Source organism: Stenella coeruleoalba (genome assembly GCF_951394435.1).
Source record: "Stenella coeruleoalba genome assembly, chromosome: 13".
NCBI classification, from domain to species: domain Eukaryota; kingdom Metazoa; phylum Chordata; class Mammalia; order Artiodactyla; family Delphinidae; genus Stenella; species Stenella coeruleoalba.
The window spans coordinates 59,336,163-59,353,374 of record NC_137159.1 but is presented as its reverse complement, the minus strand read 5'-3'; the positions used below and the strand labels follow the sequence as shown (position 1 = coordinate 59,353,374).

At 40.6% G+C, this 17,212-nt stretch overlaps 1 protein-coding gene across 6 annotated transcripts in view; it reads right to left on the bottom strand.

Moving 5' to 3' along the window:
* Positions 1-444: 444 nt before the first annotated feature.
* Positions 445-17,212, bottom strand: part of DHX57 (DExH-box helicase 57) — a 107,973-nt gene continuing 91,205 nt past the window's right edge. For 5 of the 6 annotated variants that reach the window (XM_079940711.1, XM_079940707.1, XM_079940708.1 and 2 more), the window contains 7 exons: positions 12,761-12,856; positions 12,594-12,677; positions 9,359-9,496; positions 8,623-8,697; positions 6,987-7,121; positions 3,537-3,737; positions 445-1,879 (listed from right to left, as the gene is read on the bottom strand). In XM_079940711.1, coding sequence (XP_079796837.1) covers positions 1,736-1,879; positions 3,537-3,737; positions 6,987-7,121; positions 8,623-8,697; positions 9,359-9,496; positions 12,594-12,677; positions 12,761-12,856 — 873 coding nt within the window. In that variant the 3' untranslated portion in view covers positions 445-1,735. The remainder of the gene's footprint in view (positions 1,880-3,536; positions 3,738-6,986; positions 7,122-8,622; positions 8,698-9,358; positions 9,497-12,593; positions 12,678-12,760; positions 12,857-17,212) is intronic. The other variant, XM_079940712.1, reaches the window with a different exon arrangement.

The following is a 17,212-nucleotide window of genomic DNA, read 5'->3' as shown; positions in this document are numbered from 1 at the left end:
AAGCTTAAACACACTTCAAAATGACTGTTTTGGACAGTTTCAGTGGTTTCCTGAGAACTTAAATACCTTGAAAAGTGAACATCCTTCACTGAGGTGGTTTTGTTGAGTTAGTGTGAATTCCATGTATAGTGGGAAACCTGTAGTAACTCTCTACCTGAGGACTACCGAAATATAGGAATACTTTTTCCACCCAGCTTTTTGGGATTCTTCTTGGTCACACTGAAAAATGTCCAGGGAAAGTATAAATATATATATACTTTTTTTTTCAGAATGCTAGTGCCCCATTACCCTAAATGGGGGTTGAAAATAACAGTCCCATGGAAGGTATTTTTATGGCTGTAAATCTGACACTAGTATGGCAACCTTTTCTACCTTAACCATGCCAACTCTGTTGTGAGAATACCATTAAAATTCTCCTTCGGGTAATGTGAAATGTGGCCATTAGATCCAGGTGAGTTCATAAGATTCCTAAATAGAAAACCTACAAGAGAATGAAAACACCCAGACTGTTCTGCTTTTAAGAATAAGTGTGGGGGCTTCCCTGGTGGCGCAGTGGTTGAGAGTCTGCCTGCGGATGCAGGGGTCGTGGGTTCGTGCCCCGGTCTGGGAGGATCCCACATGCCGTGGAGCGGCTGGGCCCGTGAGCCATGGCCACTGAGCCTGTGCGTCCGGAGCCCGTGCTCCGCAACGGGAGAGGCCACAACAGTGAAAGGCCTGTGTACCGCAAAAAAAAAAAAAAAAAAGAATAAGTATGGGGTTTCCCTGCTGGTGCAGTGGATGAGAATCCGCCTGCCAATGTAGGGGACACGGGTTCGAGCCCTGGTCCGGGAGCATCCCACATGCTGTGGAGCAACTAAGCCCGTGTGCCACAAAGACTGATCCTGCGCTCTAGAGCCCGCAAGCCACAACGACTGAGCCCACGTGCCACAACTACTGAAGCCCACGTGCCTAGAGCCCGTGCTCTGCAATAAGAGAAGTCACTGCAATGAGAAGCCCGCGAACCACAACGAAGAGTAGCCCCTGCTCGCCGCAACTAGAGAAAGCCTGTGCACAGCAACGAAGACCCAACTCAGCCAAAAATAAATAAATAAATTTATTTAAAAAAAGAAAAGAAGTGTGTTATGGATAAAACCAGCTCACATTCTGATAACAAATAAGTGCTCATTAAGTTTGGTTTTTTTAAGCTGAACTTTAATGAGTAAAAATCCCTCATGAATGAAGTTTATGTAATGGCCTATAGCCAAAATGAAATTTTAATTTTTCTTGCTCACATGATTTTTTTTCCTTCTCTGTTCTGACTTCTTTCAGTTGAGCCTTTATGACAGAAAAAAAACAATTGATATTTCTCCTCATGCCCTTATCTCACCCCAGTAAAAAGCAGGAGAAAAATAATACATAGATTAAAACAGAATTGTATTAAATATTCACTTTCCTGTTAATCAGATGAATTTCATTCATTCCAGGGCAGTCAGAGAGAAAAATACAGGCAAGTTGGTTTTCGAACTCACATCGACACTCCAAATTGTGCTGGGAATGCCCACTGCTTGGTTAGAAATACTTAGTGTGGAAAATTTCCCTAAAGGTGTGCGTCGCCTCAGCTGACTTGGCAGTGCCTGCCCTGGGCTCCTTCACCAGGGCAGCCCCATCGCGGAGCTGCAGCTCGAGGTAGAGGTGCTGCCGTCATTTCCCAGCTGAGCAAGCAGGTGAGTAGCAAGCACTCTCCCGAGCCTGGTCTTTATTGTGTGGTGACAAGTTTCACAATCATGCTGATGATCCGTGACCCTCGAGGACAGGTACACAGATCTATGCTTGGGTTTTTTATCTTATCCTGGAGAAGCTGGTCAAGTTCGCAGCGAAGTTCCTTTACTAATTCAGCCACCTAAAATGAAAGTTGCAATGTAAGCAGTGCTTCGACCAACAGGGGAGGAAAGGTTATTAAAGGAAATTCTCCAGTTATGATTATCATTATTCTAGATTTCTGCTATTTTAATTCCATGGTGGGGGAACTAAACATTTTTTTCTAAAACTGCTTCTAAAATTTCTTGATGCAATTATAGGAACATACACTCAATGTCAGCTCTGTAATATACTAAGTGAGGTCCATTTTAAAAAGCCTCCTCTCTCACATCTCATTTGAAGAAAAGATTAAATCGGGAAATATGGCTTTTATATAGTGTTCTCCATATTAAAGCTTGGTCGACTTTTACAATTTGCTCCGAGAGGAGAAGGAGGAAAATGGAGAATTAAAAATGGCAGATGTTAAACCAAAAAAATCTCTTTAACTTTGGAATTTGTCTGCTTTTGTTGGTGGGGACAGGGTTGGGAGACAGCCTCCATGTTTTACGGCGGTTTGCCTGTGCTGACGCAGTGCCACTGTGCGTGTCTTGCCAGCATCTGTTCGGCTGCTGCTCCGCTGTCTGGCAACCCTGCAGGGTGGACTCTGTCTGCATCACGCAGGCTCACGCCATGTGCCCTGCCAGAGTGAATGGTTCAGGTGGTCCAGGCCTTAGAGTCCATGACATTCTTCAGCCACAGGAGTTGGTTTAGGAGAGGAGGTTTGCTGGAACTTTTAGGAAAGAAGCGTTCTGTCTTCCCTTTTGGACAGTATATGCTGCATGGACGTGACCCAGGAGCCACTACAGCCGTCCTGCTACCACAGGGCCAGACAGGCTTTTGTTGTTAAGCAGCTGAATCAAACCAACACTGCCTGGCCCTCTTGACCTGTACTGTTCCATGTGGCTAATCTCCTGACCACATGAAACGTGCCTGATCCGAATCGAGATGCGCTGTGAGTATAAACTACACACCAGGTTCTGAAGACTTAGTATGAAAAAAGAGTATAAAAAGCTCAATTGTTTATATTGATTACATGTTGAAATTAAAACTTTTTAGATGTTTTCTGCTATATAAAATATTAAAACTAATTTCACCTATTTACTTTTTTTTAATGTGGCTACTAGAAAAATTATTAGGTATGTGGCACATATATTTCTCCTGGACTGTGCCGCTTCAGACTTTAAAGGGAATTAACTGTAATGTTTGAGTTGGTGTTTCTGCCTCCTGCAACAGAAGATTTCTAAGAGATGCAAATATTAAAAATTTTTATATCTTAAATATACTCCCCCTTAAACGTTTTCTAGAGACTCCATATAGTGAATAATTGAGACATTTTTTAATGGTGGTTGTGGAATCAGGGTGATTTTTACTTAGTTCTGCTCATCTATATTTTGATTTTCTTTGAACTTGTATTTGTATAACAATCAGGAAGTGCCAACACCTCCCTCACAGCTTCTGTCCGAAGCCTTTCACACCAGCTGTCCTGGGCTTCCCCTCCTAGTGTGCTTCCTGAACTCTTACTAAGGCTCCCCCCCCCCCGGCCTCACTTCAGCCTCAGTCTTGCTTAGTGTCCCCTGCAGACCCATCATTCACTCTTACTCAGCTCTGTGGTCCTTGTTCCCTGAAGAAATGCTCTATACTTCCTATTATCAGAGCCCCTCATGGCCTGAGTCTCATGCGACAGACTCGTTACCCCTTACCTGATGTGAAGCTGCTGCAAAACGGATCCAGCCATCATCCAAGGAGACAATGAACTCTCCCCTGTGGAGCTGCACATTCACTTGTCCTCCTCCGAACAAGACCAGCGGGTACACAGACACCATGCTGCAGTCTCGGATGAACACCCGACTAGTTTTGATCTTCTCATGGTACAGCAGGTAGGGGCTGTCAAAGTGTCTGACCTGAAACATATGACAGTTACGTCATTGGCAACATAAGGGGAACTCCACCAGTCCCAGGGATTTAATCATCACCTGTCCAATGACTCCCAAAATTACCTTCAGCCTGTAGGTTCCCCTGAGCTCCAGCCTTGTATGTGCAACTGCCTACTTGATGTCTGTACTCGGACATCTAACAGGCATCTCAGATTTGTTGTGTTCAAAAGGAATTCTCAATTTTCCCCTCCTTGTGGTGTTCACTATCTCGTTAAATGATACTCCCATTCACCCAGTTTGCACCCAGTTGCTCAAGCTCCCAATTTAGGAGCCATCCTTGATTGCTCTCTCTCCCTCACTCCATCTATATCATCACTAAGTCCTGTCAGCTCTGTTTTCAAAATACATGATGAACTGACATATTCTCACCACTTCTACAGCTACCACCTCATGCAAACTGTCATCTCATACAGACCACTGCAGTGGCTTCCTATGTACCTGCCCTTTTGCACCTTCACAGTTTCTTTTCCATACAGAGGCCACAGTGATCTTTTAGAAACCAGTTAGGGCTCAGAACCCTCCAGAGATTTCCCAAGGATAAAATCTCAGATCCTTCTGTGGATCCTACACGACCTGATCCCTGCCCACTTGTCCCAACTCATCTACCACTTCCACCCCTAACCATCCCCTCCATTTGCACTGGCTGCCTTCTTGCATTTCCTGGAACACACCAAATATGCTCCCATCTCATGGTCTTTGCACTTATTTCCTCAGCTTGGAATGTCCTCTCTTTAGATACCTGCATGACTTGCCCTTTACTTCATTTAGGATCTGCTCAATTGTTTTCTCCTGAGAGTTCTTCCCTGGTCACTCTACGTAAAGTAGCCCCTCTTGGGAGGTGGAGGGATAAATTAGGAGTAGGGGATTAATATTGATAGATATCCACCACGGTATATAAAAGATAAATAACAAAGATTACTGTATAGCACAGGGAACTATATGCAATATCTCGTAATAACCTATAGTGGAAACGAATCTGATGCTATATACCTGAAACTAACACAATATTGTAAATCAACTATAGTTTAAAAAAAAAAAAGCCCCTCTCTGTCACTCTCGATCTCTTACGGTTTTATTTTCCTTCATAACATTTGTCATTAACCTGAGATTATTTGTTTACTTATTTCTTGCCTGTCTTCCCCATTAGAATGTAAGTTCCCTGAGGGCAGAGACCTTGTCTCCCTAGCTCATCCGCTGTCCTCCATGGCCTGCAACAATGCCTGGCACAGAGGAGGTGCTAGCAGATACTGAGTGGATGCATGAATGACTTGGATTCACTGAAGAAATGTCATGGTAAACGCAGGAGAGGACAAGTGGAGGTAACTTGGGCCCCCGGTTCCCAAGTACACATGCAGCCAAGAGGGCAGATGACTTCCTGGTCCTCAGACTCTGCTGAGCTTAACACTTCTTTTCATGCTTTGCTGACACTTTACTCAGTAGTTTCACAGGTTGACCAGCCCTAACACTTCAAACTCTCTTCCTGCATTCTCCTTTTCTCTTTTCCTCCTTCATCTCTTTATCGAGATGAAGCTTTATTGAACATCTGCTTTCAGCTATGCTGGCTAGGCACCGTGCTAGACATCAAGAAGGCAGAGATAAATAAAACTCAATTCCTGTCTTCAGGAATTTTACATGTCCATGAATGAGACATACCATAAGCTATAAAATAATGTGATAAGCACAACAGTTGAAAAATGCACACTATACAGTGATGGAACAGAAATAAGGAGCAACTAGGAGACGGACACTGGGAAAGGGATATATGATGGGAGCCTAGAGGATAAGTAGGAGCCTGCTGGGGAATTAGAACGCCACTCCAGGCATAGAGGACAGTGTGTCCTGTGTCATGACACCGGGGGACACTGTTGGTAGTCTGGTATCACTGGAGCATAAAGAATGACAGGAGTGGGTTGGGGCAGGGGACATGGGCTAAGAAGGGGCTAGATGTGAAGGGTCGTAGGAGAGTTTACAGTAGACTCCATCTATGAAGAGTTAAGCAAGGGTATGACATAATCAAATGTGTGTTTTGTAAAGATGATTCTGGCAGCAGTAGTATGAAAGGTTGGAGAGAGAAAGCACCAGAAGTAAGATTAGTACTTCAGGCAAGAGACAGATATTTGGGGTTTGAACTGAGGAAATGGCAGCAGGGACAAGAGAAGGAAAATCTGAGACATGTCAAAAGGAAGTGTTGGGACCTGGTGACCAATTAGACTGGCATCAGGAGAAAAGCAGGGTCCATGACTCCAGGGTTCTGATTTGGATGGTCCCATTTCACCAAGACAGGGAACACAGAGGAGTGAATTCAGAGATAATGAGTTTGATTTTTTAGCTTTTGAGTTTGAGGTGACTAGAAGGCATCCAGGTGGTGATTTCTAGCAAGACAGCTCAGAAAAAAAAGCCCAGGACGAGAGAGAGAGATTTGGGGTCTGTGTCAGCATGTAGGTGGCAGTTAGAACCACGATGTTGTGCCCTGGTGGTTCAGGAAGATTATGTGCACTGTAATAAGAGAACAAGGACAGAACCACGATTTCAGAGTAAGGGAAGAGAATCTGGTAAAGGGGCTAGAGGGGGATGATCAGCGAGAGAGAAGAAAGTGATATTTCAGAAGCAAAAAGCATCAAAGATTGTCAAGAGGTAGGGAAGTCAGCAATATCAAGTACTTCATGAGTCAAGTATGATGAGAGCCAGGGAATTTGTTCCCTATATTTGACAACTAGGAGGTTATTCATGACTTCGGATGAATTTAGTGGAGTGGTGGGAGCAGAAGCCTCCCAGCAATTGGCTGAAGGAAGAAGGAGAGCTGAGGATGTTGGATCGACAAGCACAGGTCATGGCCTCTTAAGGCACAGATGGAGTGAGAGAATTACATCATGACCTCTTAAATCACCACCGCAAAGAAACAATTTTATATCTGAAAGCAGGCTTAATAGTTCAATTTCCAGTACATTTGTGCTTATTCAACTTTCCCCAAGTCAGTGATGCTGCTAAAGACAGTGAGTGATGGAACAAGGTTTGGCTGAAGTGAAGGGACTGTTTCTCACCCCAGGACCTGCCATGTGTAAATGCATTTGACCCTTGAACAACAAGGCTTTGAACTGCATGGGTCCACTTACACTCAGATTTTTTCAATACTAAATACTACAGTACTACACAATTCGCATTGGTTGAATCTGTGGATGTGGAACCTGACTGTTAAGTATACCCAGCCATCCTGACCTGGTAGTTCACTGATGAAGGGTGAATGTGTACATATCCATCGTTCTTGGTGACAAACTTCAATTCCTCTGATTTCGGTTGCATTCTGACAGCTCCGGTACTGGTCTTCTGAAATTTCCCTTCTGGGCTTTTCACCTAAACAACAGGTATTTAAAAAAATATATATATATATATAAAATACGTATTTCCATTGTAGGATGTATCCCTTGACAAAAAAAGTCTTGTTTGAATGCCCTTGTTGCTGCTTCCCTCTCTGTTTCCTTTTGGAAGCAGTACAAGCATGCTTTCTTTTTCTTTTTTTGAACCATGAGGAGGTGTGGATGTAAATGTAGTTCTGGGTGACTATACCACACACCAGCCACGTGGGGGAGAAACCACATTGATGTTTCAGGTCTGCCCTGATTATCAGGGAAAGAGATTCAGCTGGCAACACTGGACCAGGAATCTGCTGACAATTCCAATACCAATCCAACATTTCCAAATGAATTTTTCAAAATAGTGAAAAACAGATTGTTTCACCAAAAAAAATGAAAAGCTTATGTGCACACACACACCTCCATATTTACTGTAGAAAATAACATTACTACTATATAACACAGGGAACAATATTCAATATCTTGTAATAACCTATAATAACTCCTGTAATCCCATGATTAAGAAATAACATTAATGTTTGACATATATCATTTTAGTTTTCTGTTATATTTATATATAGAAATAAATATATATGTATTAAAACTAATATAGGATCATTTTCTATAAATATTTTCCTAAAACATACTTCTCAGTGGCTATACAGCACCTCACTGTCACATCATCACCCAAAGTCCATAGTTTACATTAGGGTTTACTTTTGTTGTTGTACATTCCGTGGGTTTGGGCAAGTATGACATGTTATCTATCATTATGGTACCATGCAGAGTATTTTTACTGCCCTAAACATCTTCTGTGCTCTGCTTATTCATCCCCCTCACCCCTGATTTTTTAAGTGTCTCCACAGCTTTTCTCCACATGATTTTTTTTTAAGTAAATTTCAAATGATTTGAAAAGCATGCAAGCACTAAGCAAAAATAAGCCATAAATGAATCAGCAGACATCAACTGAACATTTATCAAAAAGTTAAGTGAGAAATGCTTCAGTACTCTGACAACTTCACATTCTAAGTTTGACAAGGACTGGATAACCAAATCTCAGGTAAAAGTCTGACAGTACATTCAGGTAGGGTTTCCAGAAGAGGGGGATCATAGGCGGTCCCGTGACAAGGTACTGACTTGTTCTTATCTAATTTTAGTCCAGAGTAGAGGGCATAAGGGAAATTGTAGTAGAATCAAATTTCTACCTAACATAGGTTAGTTATGCACAGACTGGCTCACAGTGACATTTATGTCCATTTTAATTTCTGGAATGTCATAATGTCAGAAGGATTAAAAAGGCACCTTATTTTATACAATAAATGTGTTCTTGAATGATGTATCAACACATTTGGGGAACTGAAGAACTGGAAATATATACTACGTTTAAAAGGCTGTGTGTGTGTGTGTGTGTCTTTAAGATGATTAATGTGCATGTCTTAACTTACAACCCTTGGCTAAAATCAAACAGGAAGTGGGAGGACCCAGGAAAAATGTTTCCTTACCTGCACTACATTTGGATATAGAGCAGCACACAGCATTGCTGATATCAGCTTGGGGTTCTCAGCATTTGAGTTAGCCTATGAGAAATACAGCATTAATCTTTTAAGTAATGTGTCTATTTCTGTCTATCCCTGGAAATTATTATATTTCTCTTGATTTCTAAAAAGCATCTCATTTCTATCACTTTGCTAGAAAAATTATTTCTAAGTAAAAAAAAAAAGTCTACTGGACCACATTCACACAGTACCCTTCCAAGAAGTCCACAATTACTTTCTAGATCTCTGCAGAGCAGTTACAAAGCCAGTGTTCCTAAGGATCGGTCGAGAGAAAGATTCTGGTTGATGAGATGTTCACAATTTCCAGAAAGTACTAACTGTACTTAGAACAGAGTGGCATCAGGTTTCATCTTGAATTGTTCTTCTGATACTTATTACATACAAAACTATCCTGGGTTTGAAAAAGGCTGGTCTGATTAAGAAGACATTATTGGAAAGTCCGTTCTACCTCCGATGGACCCACCAAGAACCAATGTGAAATTAAAAAAAAACAGAAGCAACAATCAACAAAAAAACTCTCATTTTTCTGAGCGTTAGCTGACATTTGTGGAAAGAAAATCAAGAATGCCACTAACCCACTGCTCATAGGGCTTAAGTGAACAAGGCCTACAAGTGTTCCTGAGGTAACAGACTATGAGTGTGATCATCAAAGAGAAGTAAGAACTAACTACACATTCTTTACCTCTTCTCCTGTGGCATCCAAGATACCATCTCCTCCTCCTTGGGCCCTTTTCTCAATTTCCCTTGCTCTGAGTCCCTCTTTCACAAAGCCTATATCCGATAACAGTTCCGTGAACTGTCGTTTGAGGCTGGCCATTTCCTGAAAGAAATGGAAAAAATCTTTAAGCAGGGGCATCAACATATCAAAGGTAAGAATGACTACAAAAACGATTAGTTCAGCGTATAGTAATGAGACTCATGTGGGTTTACCAAACAGGTGTGAAGATTATCTTGTCTGTTCATTCACAAAAGGGCAGTTTTCACTCATACAAACCAGCAGTGTAAAACCATTACACAGAAATTCACAAATTTCAGAAAACCCAAAGATCATTTAATTCTAGATTACGTTAAAAAAAAACCAAACCATTAATTGGATTTTGGGTAGGTCTGATTTTCCTCGCAATTCTTAGGACAGCCAAAAACGTAGTTTACTTTGTGGAACTCTAGATCAAGGTGCTGTGACACTGTCTGGTTTTTCCTACTTCCTTTCTGCTCAGGTCCTCTTAGTGCCTTACCCGAGCCTAGAGTGGTTAGTGTTCTCTCTTAAAAGATGCAGAACACCCACCTCAGAACCTTCCCTCTTTCTCTTACTTTGTGAACTTGGCTGGCTCACGTTTTCCCTACGAATAGGAATACTATTAAGCGGTTTAGATTTAGAAACCCCTTTCTGCATCTGAGCACAAGTGTGAGAATGAAAAGCACAAACCTCTGGCATCTGTTCAAATATGAGCTGTGTATCAGACAATAGAGAAGCAGATAATGACAATCAAAGGAATGGAAAGCTAAGCAATGCTACCCTGTATCTGATGACAATTTAAGTATTTTCTTGGACTGTCAATCACAGATGTATAACATGGCAAAATATAACTAGGAGTTAAATATACCAGAGTTCTATTTCACGACAAGGTTTTAATATCTTAATAAAACTAATTCTAGGACTTCCCTGGTGGCGCAGTGGTTAAGAATATGCCTGCCAATGCAGGGGACACAGGTTCGAGCCCTGGTCTGGGAAGATACACATGCTGTGGAGCCATTAAGCCCATGCGCCACAACTTGAGCCTGCGCTCTAGAGCCCACGAGCCACGACTATTGAGCCCGGGCGCCTAGAGCCCATGCTCCGCAACAAGAGAAGCCACCGCAATGAGAAGCCTGTGCACTGCAATGAAGAGTAGCCCCCGCTCACCGCAACTAGAGAAAAGCCTGCATGCAGCAATGAAGACCCAATGCAGCCAAAAATAAATAAATTATAAAAAAAAAAAGTCGATTAAAAAAAGAAACACAAAACATTCTACAATACAATCTAAGCTGGACTTTAGTGAAGTCCAGAGGTAGCTGTTTGATGGCCCTCATAGATCACAGCAAAATCTACACACATCCTAAAGAAAAAGAATAAATTTAGTAAAAAAATGTAATTTAAAAGAAATATTTTATACTTAAAACTCTTAATGACTCAAGAAAATATTACTGCACCTTACATATAAAATACTCTTTAGACCAGTGCTTCTCAACCCTGGCAGCATATTAGAATCCCTTGGTGAACTCAACAACAAGGAAAATAAACATGCTCAGGCTCCACCCCTGGAGATCCAGATGTAATTGGCCTGGAGTGGAATTTGGGTATTTTTACTTTTTTTTTTTTAAGCTCCCTCGGGTGAATCTAATGTGTAGCCAGGATTGAAAATCATTGCTTTTGTTGTACTTAGAATAAAGCTAGAGCCTTTGTCTTCTCAAAACGCCTCACTGCAGTACACCTAAAGGCAGAGAAGAATAAAGGCAAATACTGGGATGGTTTTGAGGTCTCTTACTTCATTTTAAATAACCATTCATCCATGCATTCAATGAATTTTACTGAGCATCAACTATGTGCTAAGTACTGTTCTAGGCACTGGGGATACAGTATTGAACAAAACATAAAATCTCGGCTCTGGGGCTTCCCTGGTGGTGCAGTGGTTGAGAGTCCACCTGCCGATGCAGGGGACACGGGTTCGTGCCCTGGTCCAGGAAGATCCCGCATGCCGCGGAGCGGCTAGGCCCGTGAGCCATGGCCGCTGAGCCTGCGCGTCCGGAGCCTGTGCTCCGCAACGGGAGAGGCCACAACAGTGAGAGGCCTGTGTACCGCAAAAAAAAAAAGAAAAAAAATCTCGTCTCTGATGGAGCTTATGGGGTAGAGAGATAACTAGCTGTCAGGTAGTGGTAAGTACTACGAACATTAATTTTGTGTTCTATTCCAAGACATTTTCTAATATAGAAATTAATTCCTTCCCCCTCCCGAGCCTCAAAATCTTTGAGTGAAATAGATGCTTTGTAAAGATAATGCACCGTTATTATTCTGGCTTTTTTTTTTTTGCGGTATGGGGGCCTCTCACTGTTGTGGCCTCTACTGCTGCGGAGCACAGGCTCCGGACGCGCAGGCTCAGCAGCCATGGCTCACGGTCCCAGCCGCTCTGTGGCACGTGGGATCTTCCCGGACCGGGGCACGAACCCGTGGTCCCCTGCATCGGCAGGCAGACTCTCAACCACTGCGCCACCAGGGAAGCCCTATTCTGGCTTTTCATGCCACTTTGGAAGGCGGCCTAAAATACTATTACAACAGAAGACAGAGCCCTGCCTGTTATTACACAGAAGATAATAAACCTTTCTTTCTCTTTCTTGTGTACTTGTTATTGACATAGTAGCCTCTGATGGACAGAAGAATTAACAAAGAAAATCTGGTTCAGTATTCAGTCTTTGGTTTTAGGGAGAGGGTAAGGGGTTTGGCGATGGTCATAGACCGCTTTGAGGATCTGATGAAGCTATGATCCCTTTCTCCAGAATAATGCACGTTATGTATAAGGGCATGACTTTGCATACGATTTCAGGGGCTTATGGATCTGGGTTAAGAATGTTTGGTATAACTATGGAAAAAACTGACTTCCAGTAAGCAGAAATCTTCAGAGTGCCTATATTCCCCTAGCCTCCACAGAAGTTAAACACAGATTCACTGAAAAGAGGAAGAACAGATCAGTTGAAAGGTTCAGCACAAAAGGCCAGATGTCATAGTTCAGGAGTCTGTTTTACCCAGGTGGTAAAGCCAAGCATATTCCAAAAATAACATTTTCAATGTCAAGGCAGGACAAGCAAGATAAAGTTGCAACACCCTCTGGTGCGCTACTACAATAGAAAATGAATGAAAACAAATTTGCACAGAAGCAACTTACCTGAAGAACTCTTCCTGACAAGAAGTTTTGTCTGCAGTAATTATAACTTGCACGCATACCTTCTTTCGTACTTAGCTGCCATCCCTAAATTTTGGAGAAAATCAAAATGTTACTGTCTTTAGTGCCAACTCTGGTAATAAATCTCAGCTATTAGGTTGTATGCTTACCTTATATGCTCGTAGAAGGGCCAGATAATCACTGTTTGCAAATGCAAATTCTAGCTTTTTCTGGTTAGCTTCCTCTTTTTTATCCCAGGGAGATACCTAAATGAGGAAAACCAGGTTTGAAGGACACATTTTACCCAGGGTTCCAAATGGCACTTTCCTACTGCTGAAGCCAGGTGCCTCGGGAAGTATTATGTGTGGAACAGGGTACACAGTGGGTGGCTGGTTAAAAGTAATTATGGTGGTTAAGTGCCAAGCTAACAGTCCTACTTGTCCTTGTGAGTCCATCTGCCCACCCAAAATAACCTCTACTGGGTCTTTTACTTCCTAGTGGCAAGATGTCATCAAAGAGCCACTCATTCTAAAAGCTACATCTAAAATCTAAGATTCTGTTAACTCTGTGGTATCTTTATTTTACAGATTCTTATTCATCTTCTATACTTAAGTCTCCCCTATTTCTATACCCATAATTCATGTTTTTTTCCTTTTAGAAATAATGTTTACAGGTCCTCCTTTTCCCTACAAATTAGTAAAATCAGCTGAGAACTTAATTTTCACTGCCTTCTCTTGCTGCAACATACACATGTACTAAAGACACCAGCAAGAGCAAGTTACACTGAGGCCCAAGCTGTATCACACTGAAAGTCATTCTAAACCAACTACGGTGCTTCTCTCTAATTTTCATATATTTGGACACCTTTATAGCTAACACAACAATAATAAAATTTTATTTTCTATTTGAAAATAAATTTTCTTCCTTTTTAGGAAGACTAGTGGGAAAAGGATTACATTTGGGAATTAACTATGTTTATAGATCCCAGCAAAGAACAGGTGTTCAGTTTTGGCTAAGGATGACATCAATATTTCTAATGAACAATTTCTGCATTCCAATAAAAGAAAACAGACAGTGAGAGGTTATTTAGATGAGTTGAGAAATAGGCAATGGAGGTCTTGTTCACAATAATACTGACTGTATGTCTCTGAGCAAGCTACATCTGTAGCTTGGTTTTGTCATCTGTTGTTAAATGAGGGGGCTGAAACTAAGATCTTTTTGCAGATCTGTGAGTTTATAATTCCATGAAGTATAACATTAAAACTGAAGAAAATTATTACATCTATTCCCCTATCTGAGATAAGCCATGGTGAAAATAAAGGAAGAGTGACACTCTACCCAATGACAGCTGAATATTCATTTTCAAGTCTACATGGAATACCTTCCAGGACTGAGCATACACTTAGCCATAAAACAAAGCTTAGTAAGTTTTAAAGGACTAAAATAATACAAAGTATGTTCTTTGACCACAACAGAATGAAATTAGAAGTCAGTAAAAGGGAAAAACTGGGAAACTCATAGATATGTGGACATTAAACAACACATGCCTAAATAACCAATAAGTCATAGAAAAACTAGAGAGGGAAATCAGAAAATACTTGAAATGCGCCACAACTACTGAAGCCTGCATGCCTAGAGCCCGTGCTCCACAGCAAGAGAGGCCACTGCAGTGAGAAGCCCACGCACCGCAGTGAAGAGTAGCCCCTGCTCGCCGCCGCTAGAAAAAGCCCGCACGTAGCAACGAAAACCCAATGCACCAAAAAAAAAAAAAAAAAAAAAAAAGGAAAATACTTGAAATGAATGAAAATGAAGACAAAACATACCAAAACTTACAGGATGCAGCTAAAGCAGTCCATAGAAGAAAATTTATAGCTGTATATGTCTATACTAAAAAAGAAGAAAGATCTCAAATCAATAAACTTCCACCTTAAGACACTGGAAAATGAAGAACAAACTAAAACTGAAACAAACAGAAGGAAAGAAACAAAGAGCAGAAATTAATAAAATAGAGAACAGAAAAACAGTAGGGAAAACCAACGAAAAGCTGGTTCTCTGAAAAGATCAACAAAACTGACAAACCTTTAGCTAAATTGATCAAGAAGAAGAGAGAGAAGGTTCAAATTATTAGAATCAGAAATGAAAGGGGATGTTATTAACAGGCTCTCAGAAATAAAAAGGACTATAAAATACTATGTTTATATATTAATAAATTATGTAATTTAGATGAAATGGACAAATTCCTAGAAAAAGCAAATGATCAAAACTGACTCAAAAAGAAACAGATAATCCGAATAGACCTATAAGAAGTGGAGAGGTTGAATTAATTATAAAAAAAAACTACCCACAAAGAAAAGACCAAGTGGCTTCACTGCTGATTTCTACCAAGCATTTAAAGAAGACTTAACATTAATTCTCACAAAATCTTCAGAAAAATAAAGGAGGAGGGAACACTTCCCAAATCATTATGTGGCCAGTATTACTCTGATACCAAAGCCAGATAAAGACATCACAAGAAAAGAATACTACAGACCAATAACTCTTATGAATGTAAAAATCCTCAAGACACTAATAAAAAGAACAAAGTTGGAGGACTCACACTTCCCGATTTCAAAACTTACTACAAAACTAGAGTTTTGTATTTTGAATCAAGACAGCATGGAACTGGCCTAAGGACAGACATATAACTCAATGGAACAGAACTGAGAATCCAGGAATAAACCCATGTGTTTATGGTCAGTTGATTACTGACAAGAATGCTAACACCATTCAGTGGGGAAAGAATAGTCTTTTCAACAAATGGTGATGGGACAACAGTACAGTCACACGCAAAAGAATGAAGCTGGATTCTCACTTCACATTATATTCAAAAACTAACTCAAAATGGACCAAAGACCATAATGTAAGAGCTAAAACTATAAAACTTATAGGAAAAAACATAAGGATAAATTTTCAAGACTTTGGATTTGGCAATGGATTCTTAACCATGACAACAACAAAAGCTCGAGCAACAAAAAAACTAGATAAATTGGAATTCATAAAAATAAAAACTTTTGTATTTCAAAGAACAGATCAAGAAAGTGAAAAAGGCAACCCATAGTATAGGAGAAAATATTTGCAAATCATGTATCTGTTAAGGAACTTATATCCAGAATATATAAAGAACTCTTATAACTCAATAATAAAAGGACAAATAATAAAAAGACATTTCTTGACAGATATACAAATGGACAATAAGAAACTGAAAAGATGTTTAATATCATTAGCCATTAGAGAAATACAGATCAAAAACCACAAAGTCACACCACCTAGAACAGCTATAATAAAGTCAGATAATAACAAGTGTTAGTAAGGATGTGGAAAAATTATAATCCTGATAAAATGCTGGTAGAATGTAAAATGCCACTACTCTGGAAGAGTCTGGAAGTTCCTCAAAAAGTTAAATAGTATTTGACCCAATAATTTCACTCCTAGGTATACACCCAAGACAAATGAAAAGATATGTTCACATAAAAACTTGTACATGAATGTTTATAGCCAAAGGTGGAAACAATCCCAAATGTCCTTCAAGTGCTGAATGGATAAACGAAATGTGGTATACCCATACAAAGGAATATTATTTGGTCATAAAAGGAATGCAGCACTGATACATGCTATAACATAGATGACTCTTAAAAGCATTATGCTAAGTGAAGAAGCCGATCACAAAACACTATATATTACATTGTTTCATTAATATGAAATGTCCAGAAGAGGCAAATCTATGAACACAGCAAGGAGATTGGTGGTTATCTATGAAGGAGTGGATGGGGGGTTGGAGGGAAACAGGAGAGTGACAGCTAAGAGGTGGGTTTTTTTTGTTGTTTTTTTCACATCTTTACTGGAGTATAATTGCTTTACAATGGTGTGTTAGTTTCGGCTGTATAACCAAGTGAATCAGCTATACATATACATATATTCCCATATCTCCTCCCTCTTGCGTCTCCCTCCCACCCTCCCTATCCCATCCCTCTAGGTGGACACAAAGCACCGAGCTGATCTCCCTGTGCTATGTGGCTGCTTCCCACTAGCTATCTATTTTACATTTGGTAGTGTGTATATGTCCATGCCACTCTCTCACTTCGTCCCAGTTTACCCCTCCCCCTCCCCGTGTCCTCAAGTCCATTCTCTACGTCTGCATCTTTATTCCTGTCCTGCCCCTAAGAGGTTTTTTTTTTATGAAGTGATTAAAAACGTTCTAAAACTGACTAGGGTGATGACTGCACAATACTAAAAACTACTGTACACTTCACATGGGTGAATTATATTTCAACAAAGCTGCTGAAAAAAGTACTCCAATATATTTATTGTTTTTTAAAATCAGGCAGGGGCACTTTTTGCTTGCTTGCTTTTCTGGTTTTCCTATAATGAGCAAGTAAAGCAGATCCATAAAAAGCACATTTAGATGACTTAAATAAGCTGGCTCTCTAGTTCTTAATCTTCATTTGGGGCATGGATTTCTTTGAGGATCCAATAAAAGTTAAGAGACATTGTGCCTGAAAGATTCACATATAATATACTCACAGGAAAAGTATTAGGGGCTCACATAACCCTGAAGCCCCCATGGTCCCCTTAGAGACTTACAG